At 39.4% G+C, this 25,343-nt stretch overlaps 2 protein-coding genes across 2 annotated transcripts in view; both read left to right on the top strand.

Annotated features, from left to right (window-relative positions):
• The window catches only part of LOC126378048 (titin-like), a 795,425-nt gene that overhangs the window by 127,255 nt on the left and 642,827 nt on the right, over positions 1–25,343 (top strand). The window contains exon 3 of the mRNA XM_050026148.1: positions 13,870–13,899. The gene's annotated coding sequence lies outside the window, so the exon portion shown is untranslated. The remainder of the gene's footprint in view (positions 1–13,869; positions 13,900–25,343) is intronic.
• The window catches only part of LOC126377997 (uncharacterized protein K02A2.6-like), a 72,067-nt gene continuing 47,182 nt past the window's right edge, over positions 459–25,343 (top strand). The window contains exon 1 of the mRNA XM_050026016.1: positions 459–4,702. Within this exon, the coding sequence (XP_049881973.1) occupies positions 459–4,702 (4,244 nt within the window). The remainder of the gene's footprint in view (positions 4,703–25,343) is intronic.

The raw sequence follows: 25,343 nt of genomic DNA, 5'->3' as shown, positions 1-25,343 counted from the left end.
GCTTCGGAAATGTGCTCTATGGTGAGGTCCCTGTGAGGCTCTTATAGCCAATCTTGATGTTGAGCTCCATCAGAAATTTGTTCTTGTGTAGTTATTTTGTTGTGAAATTGATAGTAATGTGAAATAGGTATTTAATGTACTTGCTCAACTTCAACTTTATTATTTAGAACTATGTATCTATTCTAGTACAGTATAGTATAACCATATATAACATACATAATATCGATTCCATTCTTGAGAACTGGTGAAACTTGTTTAGCGAACAGTTATTATTCTTATTGTTTTTTACATGATAATATCTGTTGTATATGTACATTGTACGTATGTGTGCGTGTGCCGCTAGCCACGCACACACCTTGTTATAATAAACCAGTGTGTTACTAACTAGCAGTCGTTTCACTCGTCTCCCTATACTTAACAGTGGCGACGAGGAGGTTCTACCCGCGTTTTTGAAAAGTATGACCGCGACTTACGGAATTTTACCAACCTTCGACCATACTACACAGGTGTGGAAAACGTTTAGAGATAGGATTACGCAGTGGTTCGTGGCAAACGATATCAATGACACCGAGGACAGAACTAAGGAGAAGAGACGAGCGATACTGCTAAGCACACTCAATGACGGTACTTATAAATTGGCGTCAGACTTGGCCCTGCCAAAGGAGCTGACGGGAGTACCGTATGACGACATACTGAAGCTGCTGGACAGCCATTTCACACCTAAAGTGTGTGGATTCGGCGAACGATCGAAGTTCTACGAAGCGGTGCAGCAGCAGGGCGAGACACACGCTCAGTGGGCGGCGCGACTGCGTGGGTTGTCGGCGCAGTGCAAATTCAACAGCGTAGATGAAGCACTGCGCGATCGTTTTGTGATGGGCATGCGCCCGGGACCAGAGAGGATCAAGTTGTTCTCACAAGACCTGGGCGAGCTGACGCTGGCCAAGGCGGTTGAGTTGGCCAGCAGCGTGCGGGGCGCTCTCAGCGCTGCCTCAGGGTCCTACACCGCTCAACAGTCGGATCACCTCGAACAGGTGTTTAAGGTAGATAGAAGCGCTAATAGTGATCGTGTGTCTAGTGGAAAGTGTTCAGTGTGCGGTCGTTATAATCATAAAAGTGAGCGTTGTCGCTTCGCAAATTACAAATGTAAGAAGTGTAACGTAAAAGGGCATTTAGCCAAAGTATGTAAGAAGGTTAACTTTATAGAAACTAACGCGGACGAAGAGATGAGCGAGGGCGATGATGGTAAGCTACTTAATATTCGTTCTGTCAATGGTGAACCAATGCATGAATTTGTTTGTATTTTGGGGGTAGATATCCAATTCGAAATTGATAGCGGGTCCGCGGTGACGGCCGTCTCGGAGAGCACGTACAAGCAACATTTTTTACAAGTGCCGTTGTTGCTAACCGGTAAGCGGCTGGTAAGCTATACAGGTAACCAGATTGAATGTATAGGTATAGTTAAACTGCCAGTAAAGTACAAAGACCAAGTGCATGAATTAAATATTTATGTTGTGCGAAACGGAGGGCCTCCTATTCTCGGTCGTGATTTTATTTCAATGTTTAACTTGGAGATAACATCAGTTAAATATTGCACTCCATCGGACACGTCGGAAACCCAACAATTACAGCAACAATATCCTACCGTATTCTCAGATAAACTAGGGTTATTTAACAAGTTCAAGGTCAGCTTGCAATTAAAACCAGATGCTAAACCAGTTTTTTTCAAAGCGCGCCCCACTGCGTTTGCTTTACGAGAAAAAATAGACAATGAATTGGATCGATTAGTAAGTTTAGGCATCTTAAAACCAGTCGAGCATTCCGAGTATGCGTCACCGGTCGTTCCCGTACTAAAGAGTAATGGGTCATTAAGACTGTGCGCAGACTATTCAGTTAGTATTAACAAACAGCTGTTAGTGGAGCAATATCCCTTACCAGCCGTAAAGGAGTTGTTTAGTAGATTACACGGCGGACAACAATTTACCAAGTTAGATTTGTCAATGGCGTATCAACAATTTGAGTTGAGTAAAGAGTCCCAGAACATCACTTGTATCAATACCCACCGTGGGTTATTCAAGTATACGCGACTCGTTTTCGGACTAGCTAGCGCACCCGCTATATTTCAACGCGCCATTGATTGTCTGTTAGCGGGAATGACCGGAGTATTGTGTCTGATTGATGACATATTGATAACGGGTGGAGACAGAAATGAGCACTTGGAAAGGTTACACGCGGTTTTGAGAAAATTACAGGACGCGGGTTTAACTGTACAAAAGAGTAAATGCGAGTTTTTTAAGGATGAGGTCAGTTATCTCGGGTATGTTATAGACCGGAATGGAGTGCGTAAGTCTCCTGAAAAAGTGAAAGCCATAGTGAACGCGCCCTTACCTACGGATGTCAATAAATTACAATCATTTCTAGGTTTAGTAAATTACTATCGGGATTTTGTACCGGGTGCGTCCACAATTCTTAGCCCATTATACGATTTGCTTAAGAAGGGAGTTAAATGGTGCTGGACAGATGTACATAGCGATGCATTTAATAAAATAAAAAAGTGTCTCGCTTCAGAAAAAGTTTTAGCGCATTTTAATTCCGGAGCAAAAATAATACTGACGGTCGATGCATCCCCGTATGGACTAGGCGCTATTTTGTCGCAGGTGGATTCCAACGGAACGGAGCGACCCGTGTCATACGCATCGCGGACGCTCAGTGCCGCCGAAAAACGATACTCACAAATCCAAAAAGAGGCGACAGCCATAATATTTGGTGTGAGAAGATTTCACCAATATTTATTTGGAAGATCGGAGCCTTTCATACTTAGAACCGATCATAAGCCCCTTGTTTCTATTTTCGGGCCGCATCGAGGCGTTCCGGAAGTGTCTGCAAATCGCCTACAGCGTTACGCGTTGTTTTTAGGAGGGTATAACTACACGATAGAATACATACGCAGTCAAGACAACAGTGCAGATTTCTTATCGCGCGCGAGTCTGCCCATTGAGTACGCGGGAGAAGGGGGCGCGACGGCGGGAGCTCAGTCAGCTGACGACCAAGCTTGTTTTATCAACTTTGTAGTAGAGGGTAACTTACCGGTGACGTTAGCTCAGTTACGCGCAGAAACAGACAAAGATCAGGTTTTAATAAAGGTGAAAAGTTATGTACAAAACGGTTGGCCTAAAAAGGTGTCAGATATACAAATTAAACCGTATTTTAATTGTCGCCTGCATTTATCTATTGAGAAAGGGTGCTTAATGAGAGGACATAAAATTGTGTTGCCAGCTAAGGTTCAGTCGACAATTTTGGCCGAATTACATAGCTCGCATTTAGGAATTGTCAAAACGAAAGCTGAAGCACGATCTAGATTTTGGTTCCCAGGCATAGATGCAGCGTTGGAGCGGATGATAGGTTCATGTGCAATTTGTATTCAGTTACGGCCATCCCCTCCACGCGCACCGCTCGCGACATGGCAGTACCCATCTTGTCCGTTTTATAGGTTACATATTGATTTTCTAGGACCATTAAATGGTCATTCATATTTGGTTATCGTAGACGCTTATACGAAGTGGGTAGAAGTCTATAATACGAAAAATAATACCACGTCAACAGCGGTGGTTGAAAACCTAATAGATTTTTTCTCTCGGTTTGGCTTGCCGCAGACCCTAGTTAGCGACAATGGCACTGCGTTTACGTCGCAGGAATTTAAACAGTTTTGCGAGTTGAATAGCATATCTCACGTGACGTCACCGGCTTATCACCCAGCTAGTAATGGGCAGGCGGAAAGTTACGTGAAAGTAGTAAAAAAAGGAATAAAAACATGTCTAATGAATAGTAAAAACCAGAAAGAAAGTAAAAATAAGCTAATGAAGTATTTATTTGACTATAGAAACTCAGTACATTCCACGACAGGAATTCCGCCCGCCCAACTGGTGTACGGTCGCAAGTTGCGCTCGCGGTTAGATATTCTGACGGCACCGTCACCGTCGGCGCCGACGCCCCCGGAATCGGCCACATCACCCTCGGCCATGAGGCTCGCTGATCGTGTTCAGTTTAAACAGTGTTTACAACATGAATGCTATGGTGGGAAAAACAAACGAAGTTATTCGATCAATGAAAACGTACTGTATAAAAAAATAAAAAATAACAAAAAATATGAATGGTGCAAGGGTATTATAGTAAAAAAAATGGGTAAGGTAACGTATTTAGTAAAAGATTGTGAAACGTCAATGAATATTAAAAAACATACAAATCAGTTATTATTGTATAAGGGTGAATTAAACGAACCGAAAATAGATTGGGACGATGTAGATGTAGCACTGAACATAACTACACCACATGGAAGTACTGGCACCACCCATATGGATGACCTCATCCAAGAGGGAGAAGAGGTTGGTTATGGACCATTGGCAACTGAGGAAACTTCAGAGTGTTCGGATACAGGAGAATACCAGGAAGCTGAGTCGTACGAGTCGGATGACCTGAGAGCGACATCGTCGTGGACCACAGCCGTAGTATCGGACAGCGCCGCTGCTGGGACCGCCAGTGCGCAGGCCCCGAGCGCAGACACTGCGCGTGCCTCGACAACAGAGAGCAGAGCCGCAGCCACTGGCACGGCCGCCAGCACACCGGCTCCCACCGTCACGACATCCTACTCGAGCTCACCGACGCTGCCAAGCGTTAATGCGCCAGACACGGAAGTATCCGAGCACAGGTTGCCTAAACCAAATGAGGTTGTACGATCACGTCGTAATCGTCCCAATGTTAATTATAAGCCCTTTCTATAATCTGTACTTTAGTTAAGATTTAGTTCCTAAATATGGGGAGGAAATGTTGTATATGTACATTGTACGTATGTGTGCGTGTGCCGCTAGCCACGCACACACCTTGTTATAATAAACCAGTGTGTTACTAACTAGCAGTCGTTTCACTCGTCTCCCTATACTTAACAATATCAAAACGTTTGGTGGAACGCCGCGCTGAGTTTATCAGGAGACGGCTGTGCCTCTGACTGCCTTTATTGGGATTAAAGTCATGGGCAGCTTAATTAGCTTTTGTGATAACAATGTATGTACTTTATTCATTAATGAATAATCATATTATTGGTACTCGTTTCAATTTAAATGTTTCATTCCCAACTAAACTTTGAACATCTACACTGTTAAAAACCTCTCGAACAAGGAGCGAGTATAATTATGAGATTAAACGAACTTACCTGTAAGTGAAGTTCTATCTCAATTATACGAAGCTCCTTGTTCGAGAGGACTCCCTCCCTTCAATTTTAATATCCCGCCCTAAAGCTTCCACAGGTGATGGAGTTGTCCATGAAACATGCTTTAAACATAATGACATTAGTTGACAGGTGCGCTCGGAAGCGGGAAACTAACTTTTTTTTTAGCTTTGGATATGAGCTTTGAAAATTGTGACGATGCTGGAGCATAAGACGTAGACTACACTGTTAAAAACCTCTCGAACAAGGAGCTTCGTATAATTGAGATAGAACTTCACTTACAGGTAAGTTCGTTTAATCTCATAATTATAGTGTAAAAGAATATTTTGTTGACAAAAATACAACATTAATTTTATGACGTAAACATAATGTAAGAACTTAGTTTATTTATTTTACTGTTTTGGACATTTACCTGATGACTTGTTTGTGACATGATATAATGCTAATAATTGTATTACTTCCTATGATAACCTACTGACGTTTAATTTAATTATAATGTTCATTTAACATTGGATTGGGGAGTCATATCGTATAACGAAACATTTTTTTTGCATGCTATTTTAAACGAAATGTGTTAAACTATAATTTTACTACTTTTACTGCCATATATGTACCACATTTTTTTGCAATAAACGAATTTGAATTTGAAAAACAGTTATAAATTACGACGTAATTCTGATATTATTCCTTATTCTATGACACTGAGTAAAGATGTCAACACACCATTAAACGAACGCACTTTACCTACGGCCCTTAAACAAAATTAAGGGAACTTCTACGGTTCATTGTACTTATTTCTTCATTATCCTCAAGTACTTATTCTAGACATTACAGTTCCATAATGAAGACACTGAACTGTCCCACAGTAAATGTAACAAAGTACCCACACTTAAGTTTTTAGTGATCGTAAAGGCAAAAGTTTTCGCTGTAAAAGGAAAAAGCGGTTTGATAAGTTAATCATGCAGTAAAGTAATTCACTGTATTTTTTTTTCTGATTAATCTACTCATTATAACATGCTAAAGGTTATTCTGAAATCCGTTTTTAATATCTCAACTAACGCTGGAGATATTAATTAGGAACATCTGAACTCCTTGATTTCGAATGGCTGTAACTTTACTGTCATTTAATTTTTAATCGAATTTCGTCAATACTGCGCATAGAACGGTAACTCTCCCCCCCCCCCCCGCGCCAATTCGTATCGGGCGCCGAGCTAGATTTACCCCACCCCCTCTGGATCTTACTTTAGTCAAAATGGCCGTAAACCGCCGTTCGGACCGTTTGTCTCGCTCGCACTTACGCGGTAAGGAGGCAATCGATAAGAAGGAGATTTTAGTACCTATGGAATGTGTTTTGCCTTCTTTGCTAGGAATTCCTGAATTCAAGAATTCGTGAGTTGAGATCTCATATTTTCAATACATTTCATGTTCTGTTTCGTGACTTATTATTTTGCTTCAGATACCATTAAAGCATTTCAAAAACCAAACTGTACGTAAGCTGACCTGAATGTGCCAACAATGTTAAAGTTTATCTCCATTTCGAAGTAGTTGAAAGGTCTATAATGAAAACATACTAAATTACTGACCAGTGATTATCTACCAATAGCAATTGTTGTAAACATGTAAAGATTTAAGACTATTTTTTTGAATATGGAAACACTTTTGTAAACACATTCGTCCGCGGATCATCCGCTTTTTTCTTCTCGGACAACAATCAAGACGCTGCTGTTTTATGTCGTCATCACAAAATCACCGGCCCGGCACCCAAGGACTTCTTCACCAATGAGTCATTAATTTATTTCAAATGCAGTTTTCACTAACACAGTTGGCTCGACCATTACAGACGGCGTTTCGGCTCGCTATCACGTTGGTCTAACAGAAAGCTCGTAGATGTGTGGTTACTTAGTTCATCCTGGATGACTGACTACCCCAATTGGGATATAGTCGTGAGCTTATGTTATGTTAATTAGCTACCATTTTACAATTTTAAACAAAAGAAAATCATGTCATAATAGTATAAAAAATAATGGAATAAATATCTAAATATATAAAAGGAGAAACTGACTGACTGACATATTAACGCACAGCCTAAACGGCTAAACGTAGGCACTTTAAATTTGGAAAGGACGTAGCTTAAGTACCGTAGAGGAGCACTAAGAAAAGAATTACCGGAATTCCCACGGGAACGGGAATTATCGGGAAAAATCCTTCCACGCGGACGAAGTCGCGGGCAAAAGCTAGTATATATAATATGATTATAATCATAACAGTGGCCTAGTGGATAGATCGTTAGGCTCACGATCTGGACGTCCAGGTTCGATTCCCGTTGAGATTGTCGAAATCACTTTGTAAGACTTTTCCTTTGTTTGGTAAGGACATTTCAGGCTTGAATCACCTGATTGTCTGAAAAATGACGTGCTTCTGAGGATACGTTAAGCCGTTGGTCCTGGCCCGAAAACACCTCCACCAACCCGCAGTGGAGCGGCGTGGTGGAGTATGCTCCATACGTCCTCCGGTTGATTGCAAGGAGGCCTGATTCCAAAAGCGGGACGATATAGGCTGTTAATGTTATGTTGTATGTTATGTTATTTTAATCATACATGTTAGAAGACATGGCTGTACACTATTCACCCAAAAACATTTGTAAAGTCACCGTGTATCCCTGTACGAGTATTAGCATGCAGTCACCCATATTCTACGGACTATTTGCTCCCAAAACACGGACCTCTATTAAGGCAAGTTTAGCAATACCCATTCACAAAAGGGTTTCTTTAAGATCATTTATCATAATCACTGGCAACACTGAACACCAGCCGAGCAGGATATTGAGAAGCCGCTGAACCGAAAAGCAATGTCCTTGGGGTAAAGAAATATTCGAGTTACGGAAGAGCTTGAATACTTTTAAGAGCTATGAAAGCAAACTGCATTTGAACTGTGAGCCAGCTGCCACAGTAACACATAACAACCGCATGGTTTTGTGGGATTGCAAAGTTGGATTCCAGTTTGGTTGCAGTTCGATTTCAGTCTCGTTGCAGTCGGTTTGCAGTTCAAATACAGGTTATTTGTAGTCTTAAGGAATAAAAAGATACTACAAATGTTTTCGGATAATTAATGTACAGTCATGTACAAATAAATAGAAGTATGACAACTGATTTTAATCAGATTAAAATTAAAAATAGATTTAAAAAGTAGTTAGAGCAATCACTAGACCACGGATGTGGTTAAATTTACACAGTAAATTAAATACTTAATAAAAAAAATAAACTCACTCCTACAACACTTTTACAACCCCCTCGCCTAATTTTACGACATCTTCCAATATTCCCTTTAGAGAATTTGCGGCAAAGAGATATTTTTAGCTAAAACCCGCAATTTTCCAAATTTTCCGTTATATTTAGACCGTTAGGATATTTTAACAAACACTTCGATAATCTCTTCTATCTTCACTTCCGGTTTCATATCGGGTGAAAACCCTCAGCGCTCCCCATTTGTCCGGCCAAGTAGTTAATACCATCAGCGGCAAATGTACAATAAGTCACGTCAAAAAAATGTACGTATTTTCGTGTAAGTAAATATGTTTAGGAAGAAAAAACATTAATCATTTTGTGTGTTTTCACAAAAACCCTTAACCCGACTTTTGAATGTAATCTGTGACAATGTTTATCCCCATTCTTCTTTCGATGTTGATAAAAAATCCACACAAAGGCCCACATTATACTTTACATTCCATTAACATCCAGAAATCCAATAAATGGGTGAATAATGGGGACGAACAGTTCAGTGTCAACAGAAGCGGGTAGATTCCTAGGTCCAAAATTCATTTAAAAATTCATCAATTTAATTCTGCAATTATTGCTCATAACTTGTTTCCATATACCTATTGTCGTATTTTTCATGATGCATGTATTTATATAGACAATGTACTAGGTACTTAAAATTTTGTATACTGTCATCTGTCTTTATACAATAAACTGCCTATATACGTCCCACTGCTGGGCACAGGCCTCCCCTCAATCAACCGGTGGGGGTATGGAGCTTACTCCACCACGCTGCTCCACTGCGGGTTGGTGGAGGTGTTTTTACGGCTAATAGCCGGGACCAACGGCTTAACGTGCCCTCCGAAGCACGGAATCATCTTACTTTTTCGGACAATCAGGTGATTCAAGCCTGAAAAGTCCTTACCAAACAAAGGACAGTGTCACAAAGTGATTTCGACAATATCCCCATCGGGAATCGAACCCGGACCTCCAGATCGTGAGCCTAACGCTCTAACCACTAGACCACGGAGGCTGTCTTTATATTAAGCAAATAAATTATCTTTATCTTTTATCTTTATCAAAAATAATTAAATTAGTTAAATTGCGTAGGTATTTCATTATCCATACAGAGTGTTAGTGACATCGTAACGAATACTGAGAGGACGATTCAGACCATAAGTCTGAGTTAATATCAAGTGGAATTTTCCGTCGCAAATTCATTGTTTTTTGTTTTTTTTTTATTATTATTATCAATTCTATACTTTTGCGATGGAAAATTCCAATTGATATTAACTCAGAATAATGAGCTGAATGGAGCTCAATCATCCTCCTCAGTATTCGTTACGATGTCACTCCGTACAAGTTCATGACAATACGAATGTTGTTTTTTTTTCAATTATTTAGTTCTATACTTTTGCGACGGAAAATTCCATTTGATGTCAACTCAGAATCATGGTCTGAAGCATCCCCCAAAGTTTTCGTTACGGTGTCACTAACACCTTGTATAAAAAGGTTCTTTGGTTGAGTTCCAGTTTTGTGAAATTACGTCACTTTATTTTTATAGACACCAAAACTAATTGATTTCCACCCTGATAATACAATTTAATTGATTCCCGGATATTATTCCCATTCACCAGAATATCTGTTTCAAATAATTTAGTTATCGCTATTAATTGTTGTCAAAAGGCAATTAATGCAATAATTCGACTGTAGGTATTTTAAATGATGCATAATGCTTTTTGAATTTAATATAATGTTTTAAATTATAATTTTGGCAGTATAAATTATATTTCGCTAGCGATATCACAATAATAGGTATGCGAGAAGAGGGCCCTCAGCGCTTCCCATATGTCCGGCCAAGTAGTTACCGCCATCAGAAGCAGAAATATAATAAGTGACGTCAAAAACATAAGTTTCTAGTAAAAGGCCGCAGGTTAGGTAACCGGACCGTGTAAAAAAAACGAATAAAGCTCAGGAGATTATGTTTATCGTGGTAAGTTCCTACAGAATTTTCACCCAAATTTGTTTTCGAATTCAAGTTTGGATCATAAATGATTATCACGTGCTCGGCGATGAAACATCGTCAGGAAACCCACATTCCCGAGAAATGCATTTTCGGAGGTATGTGTTGGTTGGAAGGTCAGTCAGGCAGTCGCATCTGTATAAAACCGGACCTGTCAATCTTCAGGTTAGGTAAACGGTTAAAAAAAACCTGAATTGAAATTAGCATGGCTATTGTGACGTTTTGTTAACAAAAATCATATCCTAGACTGTTCTCCAAAACGCTTAGGTGGATAGGGGACAAACTAAAATCAGTTTCCAAAAAATATGTAAGTAAGCATTTATTTATATTTGTTAATATATGCAACACATACCTAAACATTAATACAAATATTATACAACGAACAAGCTACATAAACTCGACACATGACAGGTGTATTAAACGATCCCAATTAGAATGGCAAGTTTATCTTAACAAGCATCAGTTGAAAGTCGATCGTTAACGAAATTGTTTACAAAAAGAGTAATAATGTTCGTTTGTTTCGCCTTTTGACGTTTTTGTTCTGTCCGCCATTTTGTTTCGGCGGTTGGTTTGAAGAAAGATTAGTTTAATTGTTGATTGACTTATTTTGTAGGGTTAGTCATGTTGCAAACGATGTCAAAAAGCGACAATCATAGTGTTAAAAATATATAGGACTGACATAAGGTAAATGTTAATTTTGTGTCTTTATGAAAAATTACATTCTTTCTTTGGCAATCCGATATTTTTATAACTGTCTGTCGTATTTCGTATTCGTTTGCAACTTGGCTAAGTAAGGCCCCTGTCCACTCGGAAATAGAAAAAAAATTAAAAACTCTATTAAATATTTTATTGTGTACTCAATCAGCGACATACCTAATGGTTCTCAATCGTATGTAAAACTAAAATAAAATTGATTGACCAAATTTTTGCTATCGGGGTAAAAATTAAGTTTTAAGACGCAAACCGTTATATTTGAGAGAACATTTGTCCGTAGTAGTTAATGCCATTTGCGGCAAATCCACAATAAGTCACGTAAAAAAAAAACAAAAAAGAGAACATAATTTACTTACTATAAGTAAACGAGAATCTCTGATGTACCTAATACCGACAATGACAAAATTAATGTGTGTGCCGTAAATGTTTTGCCTGTTGATTAGCCGTCCCTTTCCTTTTCGGTGGATAAGAAAAAGACAGGCATAACTTAAAATAAACTTAAAGTAAACGAGAATCTGTGATATACTTAATACCTAAAATGCTAGAAAATATATAAGAAATCATCATCACTAATTTAAGACCCGCGCTCTTGTCGGTGTAGCATTCTCCATGCTACTTTTTAGGGAAAAACAGGGCAGTGGTTTCCCTCTTGCCTTCCGCCCCGCAGTACTCTCTCTAGCTAGTGGGATAGCGCCCAGAGTAGTCTATTTCAAAGCCGTACTAGGACCGTACATAATAAATAAATACCTCTCTGAAACGAAGAATTCTCTAACGATGTCAATGAGAATAAGTACCAAGAATAAGGGATTTTTTGGGTCTGAATTCTTTTTGGGTCAGGGTTTTATCTTTGGAAAAATATAATATAAAGGCACGCAGCATAATCAGTGGATTCTTTGTGATTGTCAGATGGCTTTTACATGGAAGGCGAAGGTAATAATGTAAGGATATATTGAATGGTGGTTGTTGAACGTTCGTTTCCATATTTAGAACGTATTACTTTAGCCAATTGCTCTTAGTTACAACAGAGTCCTTGTAATGGTTGTATATTGTTATAAGTACTTGCACGGATGAACACTGACTCCCATAATACAGATTCACTCTAGTTTGGGAGTTCAGAGGTCATTGCCTCGTGTAAAATTGAAACAGCCACATATTGTAAAATTTATTTTTTAGCTACCTGTGTATTAGGCTATTTGAAATAAATAAATATTATTATTAAATATTATTATTATTATTACTGGTAATGAAGATAAAATTTGCCTATTTCTCCCATCAGGGGTCGCTACTGTTGAGTATACTTAAATATTGATAGATCCCCATACTGTTTGAGTAAACAAACATTATTGTTTTCGTTACATTTTTACACTATAACTCCTTGTGCAGCGAAATCATAGTGTGATAGTTATGCCCTAAAGATTGGAAAGAAGAAAACTTAGAAAAACTTATCTTCAATCAAAACGCCTTTCTTGTTGTTATGTTCTGTTTTTATGTTGGATTCGACCCAATCCATGTTTTCGACTGTTACGACATGTCCGGTCTTATAATAAATTCATTATTGTCATAATAAATATGCGCGTAGTGACCAGTGTTTTGAAGGGAAGAGAGGAAGGGGTAGACCTAGGATAACATTTATGAAACAAATAAAAGAGAAGGTGCAGGTCGTGTCGTATCGGGAGGTGAAGGTTTTGGCGGGAAGAAGAGAGGAATGGCGGTTACTCCACCGACAAGAGCGCAGCTCTTAAATAGAGAGAGAGAGAGAGAGAGAGGAGAGACCAGTGAAGGTTCATAGTAATATTGATGTACAATATGTAGGTATTATAGGCATAGAATAAGGAAAATAAGGAATAATATTACGCATAGAACGGAAACTCCCCGCTCCCCGCCAGCGGCTGAGCTAGGTTTACCTCACCCCTAGATGTTACTTTAGTCTTGAATCGTATGGCGTCAGACGTCACACACATAGACGCGCGTGTACGATAACGTCAATGTGTAGTGTGTATGTGTGTTAAACGGGGTGTTTTGTATGAAGTGTCCGGGGTGCTATAAGTTAGTAAGTCTTCTTCTATCGTGTGCGTTGTGAGGTGGAGTACCAACCTCATCAACCCTGGTGTCAGGGTTACTATTGGGCCGCCAAAGGCCCCTGACATGGCTCATGTAACGACTACTCACTTACATCAGTAAGTAGTAACCGGGACCAACAGCTTAACGTGCCTTCCGAAGCACGGATCATCTTACTTTAGGGCAATCCGGTGATCAGCCTGTAATGTCCTAACCAAACTAGGGACTACAAAGTATTTTTTGTGATATGTCCCCACCGGGAATCGAACTCAGGAACTCCGGATCGTGAGTCCAACGCTCAACCACTGGACCACAGAGGTCGTTGGTTAGTTAGTAAAGAGTTACTTGAGAGGGTCGTAGCAGCTCAGTTGAAGAACGCTTGACTATCAAGGGGTTAGGAAAGTTAGGTTTATAGTCTGTGTACGTAGTGTTTACTTTGACAAGCTAATCATCATTCTATAAAGATATGGCGTCACGACTTGGACGCTTGCCGGAGGGACTAGGACCGCGGAAAATGGAAAGAGAAAGGGAAGGCCTTTGCCCAGCAGTGGGATCTTGTAGGCTAAATAAGATTAGAATCATCATTATGTTTTCTTTTATAGGTACTACCTGCTCCCTGTCCAGTACAGCAGGTAAGTTACTACAGTACACAATTCGCTTCTTTTCATAAAACCCTCTATCTTACTTCACATAAATCCAATGCTGTTGTACATACTAATGAGGGAATTTTCAGGCTACGTTCCCCAAAACTAATATAGACAACGCTGTCGAGATTAAACGTGATAATAACCTCATCACCATCATCACCAGCCCATTAACGTCCCCACTGCTGGGGCACGGGCCTTCCCTATGGATGGATAGGGAGATCGGGCCTTAAACCACCACGCCGGCCCAGTGCGGATTGATGGTTATTAACGACTGCTAATGCAGCCGGGACCAACGGCTTAACGTGCCTTCCGAAGCACGGAGGAGCTCGAGATGAAAACTTTTTTTTTGGTCACCCATCCTATGACCGGCCTTTGCGAAAGTTGCTTTACTTCAACAATCGCAGACCGAGCGCGTTAACCGCTGCGCCACCGAGCTCCTCCTATAATAACCTATTTTCTGTTTACTTTAGTACCTAATTATTCGAAAATACAATGTAATGGCAGAAGTATAAGTATATATTATATAAAAAAATGATAGTTGCATTACATTATGTACTCACAGAATTACCTATAGGTAGCAACATATTGCTAGCAATATATTGCTTCTCTATATTTTGTTCAGAATAATAATGGGTGTAAGATGTGTGTTGTCCATGAAATTAGAATTTTAAACGACAGATAATCTTTGCTGTTCTGGGAGCAAATAAAAAACATAGAACACGTTCAGCTGCTTCTCCTCCCGGGCATGTCGTAAAAACCGACAGAGGGATTGTGTCCTTTAACATGATGGACTAATGTTATGGGCGATAGGCTGATCCCTTATCACCATAAGGTTCATCATATCCATCTTTGGACTTCGTATCAACAGTGGCTGCAAATTGTCTTTGATTACTTGTGGCTCTGCCCACCCCATTAGGGATTACGGGCGTGAGTTTATGTATGTATGTATGTATAATCTTTACAGCGCCATCTATATTGTTTTTGAGGAACCTAACCTGGATAGTCTCTCATTGATATTTCGCGTTTTACCATTAAAATCTTCTATCTAAACACTTTAATGAATCCAATGCTGTTTTACGTAAGTACTAATTGATACTCCGACAAAAACAGCCACACACACGTAATTGGCAGTTTCATTCATTCACTCGCCCCCGTTCAATCGTACTCCATTCACTGGCCAAGTATTTTAACAAGCAAAAACTTGGAAAAGACACGCGCCCGCGATACTTGCGAATTGGCTTAGTCCCGCATCCACTGAGATGATTTAAATGTCGACTCGGTCTGAGAATTACTTTTTTTAAGTATTAATAAATAATTATAATTGCATAAGTCACTAATAGTTACAATGTAGTTACTGTGTAGTTCCTTTTTACATTTTACTCCTTTTTCCTTCACGTGCTCAGCGGTGAAGGAAACCCCACATTCCCGAGAAATGCATTTTCGGAGGTATGTGCCCTAACCTGTATTGGGCTGGTTTTCCCTTCGCGGTTCGGATGGTCAGACAGGCAGTCGCTTCTGTAAAAAACCGGTCCTGTCAGATCTTCAGGTTAGGTAAACGGTCCCTGTGAAAAACGGGTTAATGCTTTAATGGTTAGGGAGATGATAAAAATTAAGTTGAATAGTTTTACCTCAATCGAAACTAGCATAACTATTGCCAGGTTTTGTTAACAAAAATCACATCCGAGTGTTCACTATAAGGCGGATAACAAACTAAAATTAGTTTCCAAAAATATGTAAATATTTTGTTATTATTTCATCTTATATTATATAATCATTATTATATCATCATCATTATTTGTAATTGTTTTAGTGGTAATTTGATATGATGTTGTTGTCTTTTCTTTTGTGTGGCGTCCTTTTAAAATAAACTATTTCTATTCTATTCTATTCTATTCTATTCTGTATTATCCCACTGCCTGCGCGACTATTCGAGACCTGACCATTCAGTACAAACCTCATCCGTCTCCTTGTATGTTGGATTAAATTGTATAAGCCGAGGAGACGGTCTTATTCGATTGGCAGCGGTAACTTAGTTGGGAATGTCTGGCTTTGATTCCAGGTACAAGGGATTCAATCTCATCGCTTAATTAAATAGTTTACACACATACATTAAGCAAGAGAGGTATCTGCCTAACCCAACAGGAAATTTTGTGTGTGCATATGTTTACGTAACTAAGATCACGCCTATTTCTCATTGGGCTAGGCAGAGACGTACGGAGTGAAAAAATAACAAAAAGACAAAATTAATTTCGCATTTACTATGGCCCCGATCCTGCAGACACCTAATTTAATTTTAGGTTATACCCGTCATTTTCTTTTCCGCCGAAAAATATAGGGACAGATAATTGAGGACTGTTAATTTTAAAATGAATGAATAACCCGGTCGAATAAAATAGGCGTCTCGCTGATATGCAACTCGTTTGACGTGTCCTGTCAAATTAATTATATCAGATTAGAGGCCAATGTAAAATTTTTAGAAAGTTCTGCTGCAGTCCTGCCCTTGGTTGGTTTCCCTTGGAGTTGGAAGGTCAATTTTTTTGACACGACTTATTGTAGATTCGCCGCAAATGGCATGAACTACTTAGCCGGACAAAAGGGGGAGCGCTGAGAGCTCTCACCCGGTACAAAATTTAAGACAACAGGCCTGAATGACGCCTTCGACATAATAAGTAAAACGTTAAAATGTACAAATATAAAGCTCACAAGATCTCGTTATCGGTTTGAACTGTCAAAATGCTTACATTATAAAAATAAAACAGATTTGCTGTGCACCTGTGGCTACCATTAAAGCCCTACTTGAATAAAGCCGAAACAAAGTAAGGATGACTACACACTATCTCTTCGGCAAGATTTGTTATTGTTAACGAAAATATAATAGACGATATCAGTCTAATGGTTATTCAAATTCAAAGTCATAAATATCTTTATTCAGTAGGTTTTTTACATAACGAACGTCTCATTCGCCTAAAACTACTGTAGCTTCTCATAACCAGAGTTAGACCACGATCTGCAGGTCCGGATTCGATTCCCGATTGGGAAATTGTTGAAATGGCTTTCTGAACAGTCTCACAAAGAAAAAGGACAGTTAATTTGTTTAGTTAGCATATTGCAGGCTGATCAGTTGTCTGATTGTCCTAAAAAAAGTGATCGGTTGATTTTTATGTTGGTACATGCTTGTAATTTTTTTTTCGGTCAAGGATGATCCATAAATGTTGTTGTTAATGATGTGTTCATGTGTAGGCATAGCTACCTCAATAGGGATAAGGCACTATGAAGTTAAGTTCGGTTCATAAAACCTCACATCTATCATCGTGAAAATTTCCCCAACTTAGATTCAATCGTGCAACACGGGTCTAATGTAAAAAAAAAGTAAAAAAGAAACAAATACTCACGAAAACCAGTCCTTGGCGCCTCATCATTGACGAGAAATGGGTGGCATTCTATAAAAAAAAGAATCATGATGCAAGCTATCCTTCATTGAAAATTTTGCTTAATCTCCATAATTTTACAATCCAATATCGAACTCGCAATATCCAGTGGCAGTTACACCATTTAAATATGGAACGTTCATGCATTGCCAACTTCAAGACGTTCCGCGTTAAGAATTCTCAAACATGTTTAAAAAAGTTCGCTCGATTCTCATCGTATTTTTTATCGATTTGTAATATTTTAAAGCTTATCATTTCTTTTGGCACTTATGGCATTTTTGTAACTGAAAGCAGGCGATTTAAACTTGGAATAAGACTATCTGCAGATAAAATGTGATTGGCTTCTGTTTACTGTTATGCGTTAATTATTATTTTCAAACGGGTTGTCGTTTAAGTGAATGCAACCTTAATTGATTAAGCCATACCTAATAATTGGGTAGTTTCCTAGGTCAAAGACGAAGGGACGGTTTTTTTTTAATTTCTGCCTAAAATTTACGTATGTTCTATAAATTTTATGCTTGTCGATTACCTTTTCATTTTCGTCTGATAAGTAAATGACAGGTATAACTTAAAATAAAGTAGTAAAGTAGTCAGCAGTCAGAGGTACATCTATCGCTAGATAAACTAAGTACCCACGCCTCACCGAGCTTTCTGTTAGACCAACGTGAGGTGGTGAGCCGTATCGCCGTCTTTAATAGTCGAGGCATATGCCCCAATATAGCCCAATAATGTACATACGTAAGATCACGCCTATTTCCCGGTGGGGTAGGCAGAGTTCACGGAATTCCACTTACCAAGATCCTGACATACCCCTTTCGCTTCTCACACTCTCATCAAAGACTTCATACATGCTCGCTGGTTTAGAGTACTGATTAGCCCAATATAGCCCTAAGCGAGGTCTGTATGTGTGAATGTGTGTTATATTTAATCAGCCATTTTGAATACGTGAAGCTGCGGGCGAAAGCTACATCATTACATTTGCATGTACATAAAGCTCAAAATAAATTTGAATGTAACACTGCCACAAAAATAAAATGAAATTATCCGTCCGTGTAAAATACAGTCACCTTCGGGTTACCACATTAATTGAATGTCTTAATGGGAAGTATTATTATGGACCCATCATTTATGAGGCCCCATTATTTTAGGCCCCGGGGGCAACAATCACATGCTTCATACAGTGAAATAATATCGCCGGAGTAAAAAGGTAGCCTCTGGAAATTAATTAAGTACGCTGTTTGTGAAATAAGGTTTGAGACCAAAAAGTCGTGTGTGTAAACATTTTAAAATTAATTTAGTCCTATTTTAAGAAAGCTTTTAACCCTTTTGTTTATTTTTGAACGTCAGCTACTTGTGGCTGTATATTTACATTATTTTTATTTACCACGTATAAAGGACACAATATATCTATCTATCTCATCATCATCATCATCCAAGCCGTGTCCGGCGACGGCGACTCCTAAATATCTATCCCAGGTCGATGTTATGATAGGCTCTAATATGGCTAGCAAAACCGAACTTCGATTTGAAGGTTCGCCCACATGGCGCACAGAATAACTGGCCAGCAGAATTAAATGTATAGTTGTAGGAGGGCTTGTGTCGAGTCTTCCGTATTTGACGTTTTACGTCAACCTTGTGGCTTGTGATATTCCACCTGATAGTTGGGAGAACAGCCTCCGTGGTAGAAGGGTAGAAGGGTAGAATTTATTTATTTATTTATTTATTTATTTATTTATTTACATTTCACGACTTTACAGTGCAGAGGCGCCAATGCGCCGTGGTCTAGTGGTTAGAGCGTTAGGCTCACGATCTGGAGGTCCGGGTTCGATTCCCGATGGGGACATTGTCGAAATCACTTTGTGAGACTGTCCTTTGTTTGGTAAGGACTTTTCAGGCTTGAACCACCTGATTGTCCGAAAAAGTAAGATGATTCCGTGCTTCGGAGGGCACGTTAAGCCGTTGGTCCCGGCTATTAGCCGTAAAAACACCTTCACCAACCCGCAGTGGAGGAGTATGCTCCATACCCCCTCCGGTTGATTGAGGGGAGGCCTTTGCCCAGCAGTGGGACGTATATAGGCAGTTTATGTTATGTTATGTAGTTGGGAGGAGCGAGCTCGTCTTAGACCGGAATGGCGTTACACTGTCCACAAAAACGTGGAACTGTACGAAAAGAAGCGTTTAGAAGATCTATCTATCTACTGAGCCTGTGTCCACCCACTGCTGGGTATAGGCCTCCTCTCTATCACGCCATTCTTTCCGGTCTGTGCAAGTCTCATCCATTGCATTTCGGCATACATCACAATGTCATCCGACCACCGGGCTGGTGGTCTGCCTCGATATCGTATACCATCCCAACAATACAATATATACAACAAAATTCAAAATATCATAATGTCATGTTTTAAAATCCTATAGGATGGTATATCTATGGAGAATAGCTCCGTTTTTTTTTTTGACGTGACTTATTGTAGATTTGCCGCAGATGGCATTAACTACTTGGCCGGACAAATGGGGAGCGCTGAAGGCTCTCACCCGGTACAACGTTTAAGACAACAGACCTGAGGGTGCCCAGTTGGGCGCGAACCTCGGCTCAGGGCGTCGTCTGAGAGGAAAAATATTTGAAAGAATTAATCGACCCTAGTGGGTCGATAGCGATAAGCGCTGAATGAGGGCGTCGACCACGCCGGCGGGGTCGGTATCGGGGACCTGAAGTGTTTGGTGTCGCGAGCTGATTGGCTGCCTCTATGGCTAGAGTAATCGGGTCGTCGGGATCGTATATTACGTCCTTCGGACGCCGATACTTTTCAGTACCGTCCCTAAGCGGAATGTACTCGGAAGCCGCAACTACCAGGGGATTTGGGTGGTGCGGAGCAGAATCGAAAAATTGTTTGGAAGCTAATTTGAGCCATTGGGCAATGGTTGGCAGACCTAGATCAATGTGCAGATTTTCATTGCGAAGGAACCACGGAGCTCCCGTGGCTTTCCGCATGAAACGATTAAAATATAGCTCCGTGAGGATTTCTATATAGTATAGGTATACCTATTTAAATTTTCCTATGGACCCCTTTCTATTAATTTTCAAACTCGTAATAAAGACGACGGAACAAAGTTACGTTAACTTTTCGTGCCAATTATAAAGTCACTATTCCCTCCGTGACTTGTGGAGTTGTGACTGTGACACATCTGTGACTTAACTGTGACATGACTGCCTTTATTATCTTTCTACCAAGTTCTCTAATTACTTCAAACTTTGGCCGCCTTTCGAAAGCTTTTTGGATTGGCTTTATTAATTCTAATTGATTTATAACTTCCTTTTTTTTAAGAAAGAAACGTTTATTATATAGGGACACCACAGTAACAAAAAAAAACAAAACATAGAATAACGCGTAACGTACAATCAAAATTAATAAAAAGACAGTAAACGTTACTTCCTATGAGCGGCCTTTGCGAAAGTTGCTAACTTCAACAATCGCAGACCGAGCGCGTTTACCGCTGCGCCACCGAGCTCCTCATAGGATAGGATGGGTAGGGTAGGATGGATGACCACAAAAAAAAGGTTTCATCTCGAGCTCCTCCGTGCTTCGGAAGGCACGTTAAGCCGTTGGTCCCTGCGGCATTAGCAGTCGTTAATAACCACCAATCCGCACTGGGCCCGCGTGGTGGTTTAAGACCCGATCTCCATATCCATCCATAGGGAAGCCCCGTGCGCCTGCAGTGGCGACGTTAATATATACGTTGATATCAACTCAGAATCATGGTCTGAATTACCCCTCAAAGTTTTCGTTACGTCGTCACTAACAGGACTTGAATCTATACAGAGATTCTAGTCTTCTAATTACTTGTCATTTTAGTCTAATTATGAAGTTCTTATTCGCATTAATTAATTACTCATCAGAGTTCAACGAATGCATTGAAGTAGAACGACCTTTTAATTAGCGGCATCAATGCAGCTAACCAGGTATCGAAGTCGATGAAGTACATCCAATTAGAACACTTTACCACGTTTTATATTACTTTTTATTCGGATTCTAAAGGTTGGTTCAATTTATTTTTTTCTTTAGCCTAATTGATGTCTCACTGCCGAACAAAGCCCTCCCCTGCCCCCTTCTCTTTCCAACCATCCCTGACTTGGGCATCGTTCTGCCAGGTGTTCTGGAAGGCGTCTACCTCGTCCTCCATCGTCATTGTGATCTGCTTCAACGCCGAAGAGCTTGCGGGGTCCAATCAAATGTAATTCCGATTTTAAAAAAATATTTCACCATAAACAAAACAGTTACTTAAACAAACCGCCTCCGTGGTCTAGTGGTTAGAGCGTTAGGCTCACGATCTGGAGGTCCGCGTTCGATTCCCGATGGGGACATTGTCGAAATCACTTTGTGAGACTGTCCTTTGTTTGGTCAGGCTTGAATCATCTGATTGTCCGAAAACGTAAAATGGTTCCGTACTTCGGAGGGCACGTTAAAATCACCTCCACCAACCCGCAGTGGAGCAGCTGTGCCCAGTAGTGGGACGTATATAGGCTGTTTATATATGTATGTAATTAAACAAAACTAAAAATAAAACAAAATAAAAAATAAACTTAATAAAAATAAATGCTTTAGTGTAAATTAACATGAACCGCTAAGGAGTAAGAAGGACTGAATGTCTGGCTCGCAGTTTACGATGAGACATTTATATATAGAGTGTCCCGGGTGTGCCAATGTGGACTATGCTTTCAGAGAATCAGTAAGAACTAACATTTTTGTACACGCATAGCTGAAGCACAGGCGTTTAAGAGATTTGCTAAAGGAATCGCGACAAAAGCTATTGCTCCACGATATCGACATGTTTGTTGGTTGGTTGTGTGGTACAAGGAAAATTGGATGCCCCGCTTGGGATATCAATCATCTATGATCCAAACTCATAGCGGCCCATTCCCGGCTTCGCACGTGTGGACATTTATTGTTTTAGAGTAAAGAGTTTTTCAACTCTTTACTGAAAAACATCGATATTTTTCATTGATTTACCACTACCGTAGATACAGCGTTTTATACAAAAATACGGCAAAAACTTGGCGCTTGTTTTAGCAATACATTCGTACACACCTGTATATACATTCAATAAAATCGTGTCAAATTAAGAAAGTACGCATGGTCTTATTACGTATATTAGTGCGTGGTGCTTCGTAGCGCGGTCGGGTTATACTGCGACATGCACAATGTCATTACTTATTAGAATTCTATTTTTGCAAGTTTTTACCACGCATTTCCCCTTGTAGCCAGTTCGGCGCCTAATCGCGCACTGAGGTAAAGTACTGTCAACGTCGCTATATTAACAGTAACATTGCGTCCTACTTTTTGAGCGCTGATGTTCAATCTACGGTAGCAGTAAATCTATGATGTTTTTACATCGATGTTGCTATAGGAAAAAAATCAACATCGGTGTTAATACACACACTGCCACGAAACAAATTACGAATTTTATGAACGCATTTACAAATACAGGTTTAGTTATATCCAGAACGCATCCACAGCACTTCGCACTTGCACTTTCATTTATTAATTCTGTTTCTTAATAAATTTCGAACAATTTAATTATATTTTATTGTGTTGTTTATTATCGATGTTACCCAAAATCGATGTTCGGTTTGTGATGAATATCGAAAATCGATGTTGAGCTTTTGATTGTGACATCGATGTCAACAAAGTCTTTCAAATATCGAACATCTCTATTTAAAACTGGATTTTAGTGAGTAATATAGCTGATGTTATTCAGTGATAACGTAGCATTCAAATGGTGAAAGAATCATTGAAATCGGCCCAGTAGTTTTTGAGTTTATTAAATACAAACAAAACTACAAATCATTACTTTGTGTAGTATTAGTGTATAGATATTATCAGTCGAGTCAGAGCTGTATTTACAAAAGTAAAAGCAAATACAATTGTAAGTACAAAACAATAACAAAAAAATCTCAAAACTCTTGATTGCACAAACACAATGACAAGAAAAATAACAATTACAGATAGGACAAAAGAAATACAATAAGCGGCCTTATTGCTAAACCAGGCATACTTAAGGTGAAAGAAGCTGAAATAAAAAATAATATGCTAGTAGGTCCTTTCTTTCAACAAAGAAACTAAATTTGGTAGTAGGTGATTATTCTATATTCATATATTAATTATATTATTCGAGCCCTACATCCCAACAGGGAATAGTAAGATTAGACGTAGACATAACAATTGGTGGATTTATCGCTTAACGAAATTTATTACCTTACTCGCTTTCAGTTTAAAAATCCGCTGCGATTTTATAATCTGCACCAAATAGCGGAATGTGAGAAAAGCGGAACAACTGCAAACGTGGAAACTGTAAAGGTTTTCGAAATTTAAATAAACAAGTGCCACGTCAGATGTCAGACACGTACGATTGTTTACGCCGCCATCTTGTTAATGTTTCCGCCATTTTGTAAACATTTACGCGCGAAATGGTGTAAACAACTTAGTTATTTACAGAATTTACTTATTTAATTCACTTCCCAAAAGGATTGTTCAGTTTGTGAAATTGTCACTTCGGAAGCTGTTTGTTTTAGAATTTCGTTGTTGGAGTTTTGATTGGCTCCACTGTGTGTATATAGCTGTTGTAGAAGGCGTCATGTTGGATTCCTGGTTTATACTTTGCATACTTAAATACTTCTTAGCATAGGCTTGCACACAACAACTATCTTTAACCACAAAAAACAAAAATCATAACATCTTGCCCGTATCCCCAAAGGGATAGGCAGAGTGCTGACATACCTACAAGCGTGACACTATGATTAGAGGAAACCACGATCCAATCTATGATCCGAATAGGATTTCACGGCCTCCGTGGTCCAGTGGTTGAGCGTTGTGCTCACGATCCGGAAGTGCCGGGTTCGAATCTCAGTGGGGACAAATCACTTTGTGATCAAATTCAATTCAAATTCAAATTCAAAAATATCTTTATTCAGTAGGTAACATAGTTACACTTTGAATCGTCAATTTTTACATAACGAACGTCTCATCCGCCTAAAACTACTGCAGCTTCTCACAACCTGTATAGCCGGGGAAAAGAAGCTGCAAGAAAAACCTCGGCACAGGGCCCTAGACGTTCTTTAAAAAATAAAAATAAACATAAAATATTGATATACAATTGAGTAATTTAGCTGCCTAATATCAGTTCTCAGACAGTTAATCCCATGCATTCATATCTTCTAAATAATCACTAACTTTATAATAACCTTTTTTGTAAAGTTTTTGTTTAACTACTCCCTAGTTTGGTTAGAACATTACAAGTTGATCACCTGATTGTCCGAAAGTAAGATGATACGTGTTTAACCGTTGGTCCCGGTTACTACTTACTGATGTAAGTGCATAGTCGTTACATGAGTCATGTCAGGGGCCTTTGGCGGCTCAATAGTAACCCGGACACCAGGGTAGACGAGTAGGATTTGGTTTTTAGAAGTAAAAACCAAATCCCATTGTTTAATTATTGTGTCTAGTAATCCGGGCCATTTAAGGTCAAGGTTGTTTAAAGTTTGTCCGTAAGATTCAATCAACAATGGCCGCAGGCTACAGATTAATAAAGATAAATAATATACAGAAGTAAAGGTTAACAGAAGTTTGAAGCTAGGAAACTAGTTTTAGTTTTAATTGTTTCAATAATCACTGAAGTCTCGTTACTAATAAGTTTGTTAAACAACTTCAAATCGATCTTTCCTGTCTAAGGTCTGCCAATCTTTCCAGGCTATACAGGTCGTGAGAAGCTGCAGGAGTTTTAGGCGGATGAGACGTTCGTTATGTAAGAAATGACGATTCAAAGTGTAACTATGTTACCTACCTACTGAATAAAGATATTATTGAATTTGAATAAGTATATTATCTAATTCTAAGCAGTTACTTACGAGTATTATATTTATTTCTTTCAACATATAAACATAAACAGCCTATATACATATATATGTCCCATTTCTGGGCACAAGCCTCTCTTCTATCAACCAGGGTT

This window comes from Pectinophora gossypiella, chromosome 25 (assembly GCF_024362695.1).
Source record: "Pectinophora gossypiella chromosome 25, ilPecGoss1.1, whole genome shotgun sequence".
NCBI classification, from domain to species: domain Eukaryota; kingdom Metazoa; phylum Arthropoda; class Insecta; order Lepidoptera; family Gelechiidae; genus Pectinophora; species Pectinophora gossypiella.
This window is presented reverse-complemented; position numbering and strand designations above follow the sequence as displayed.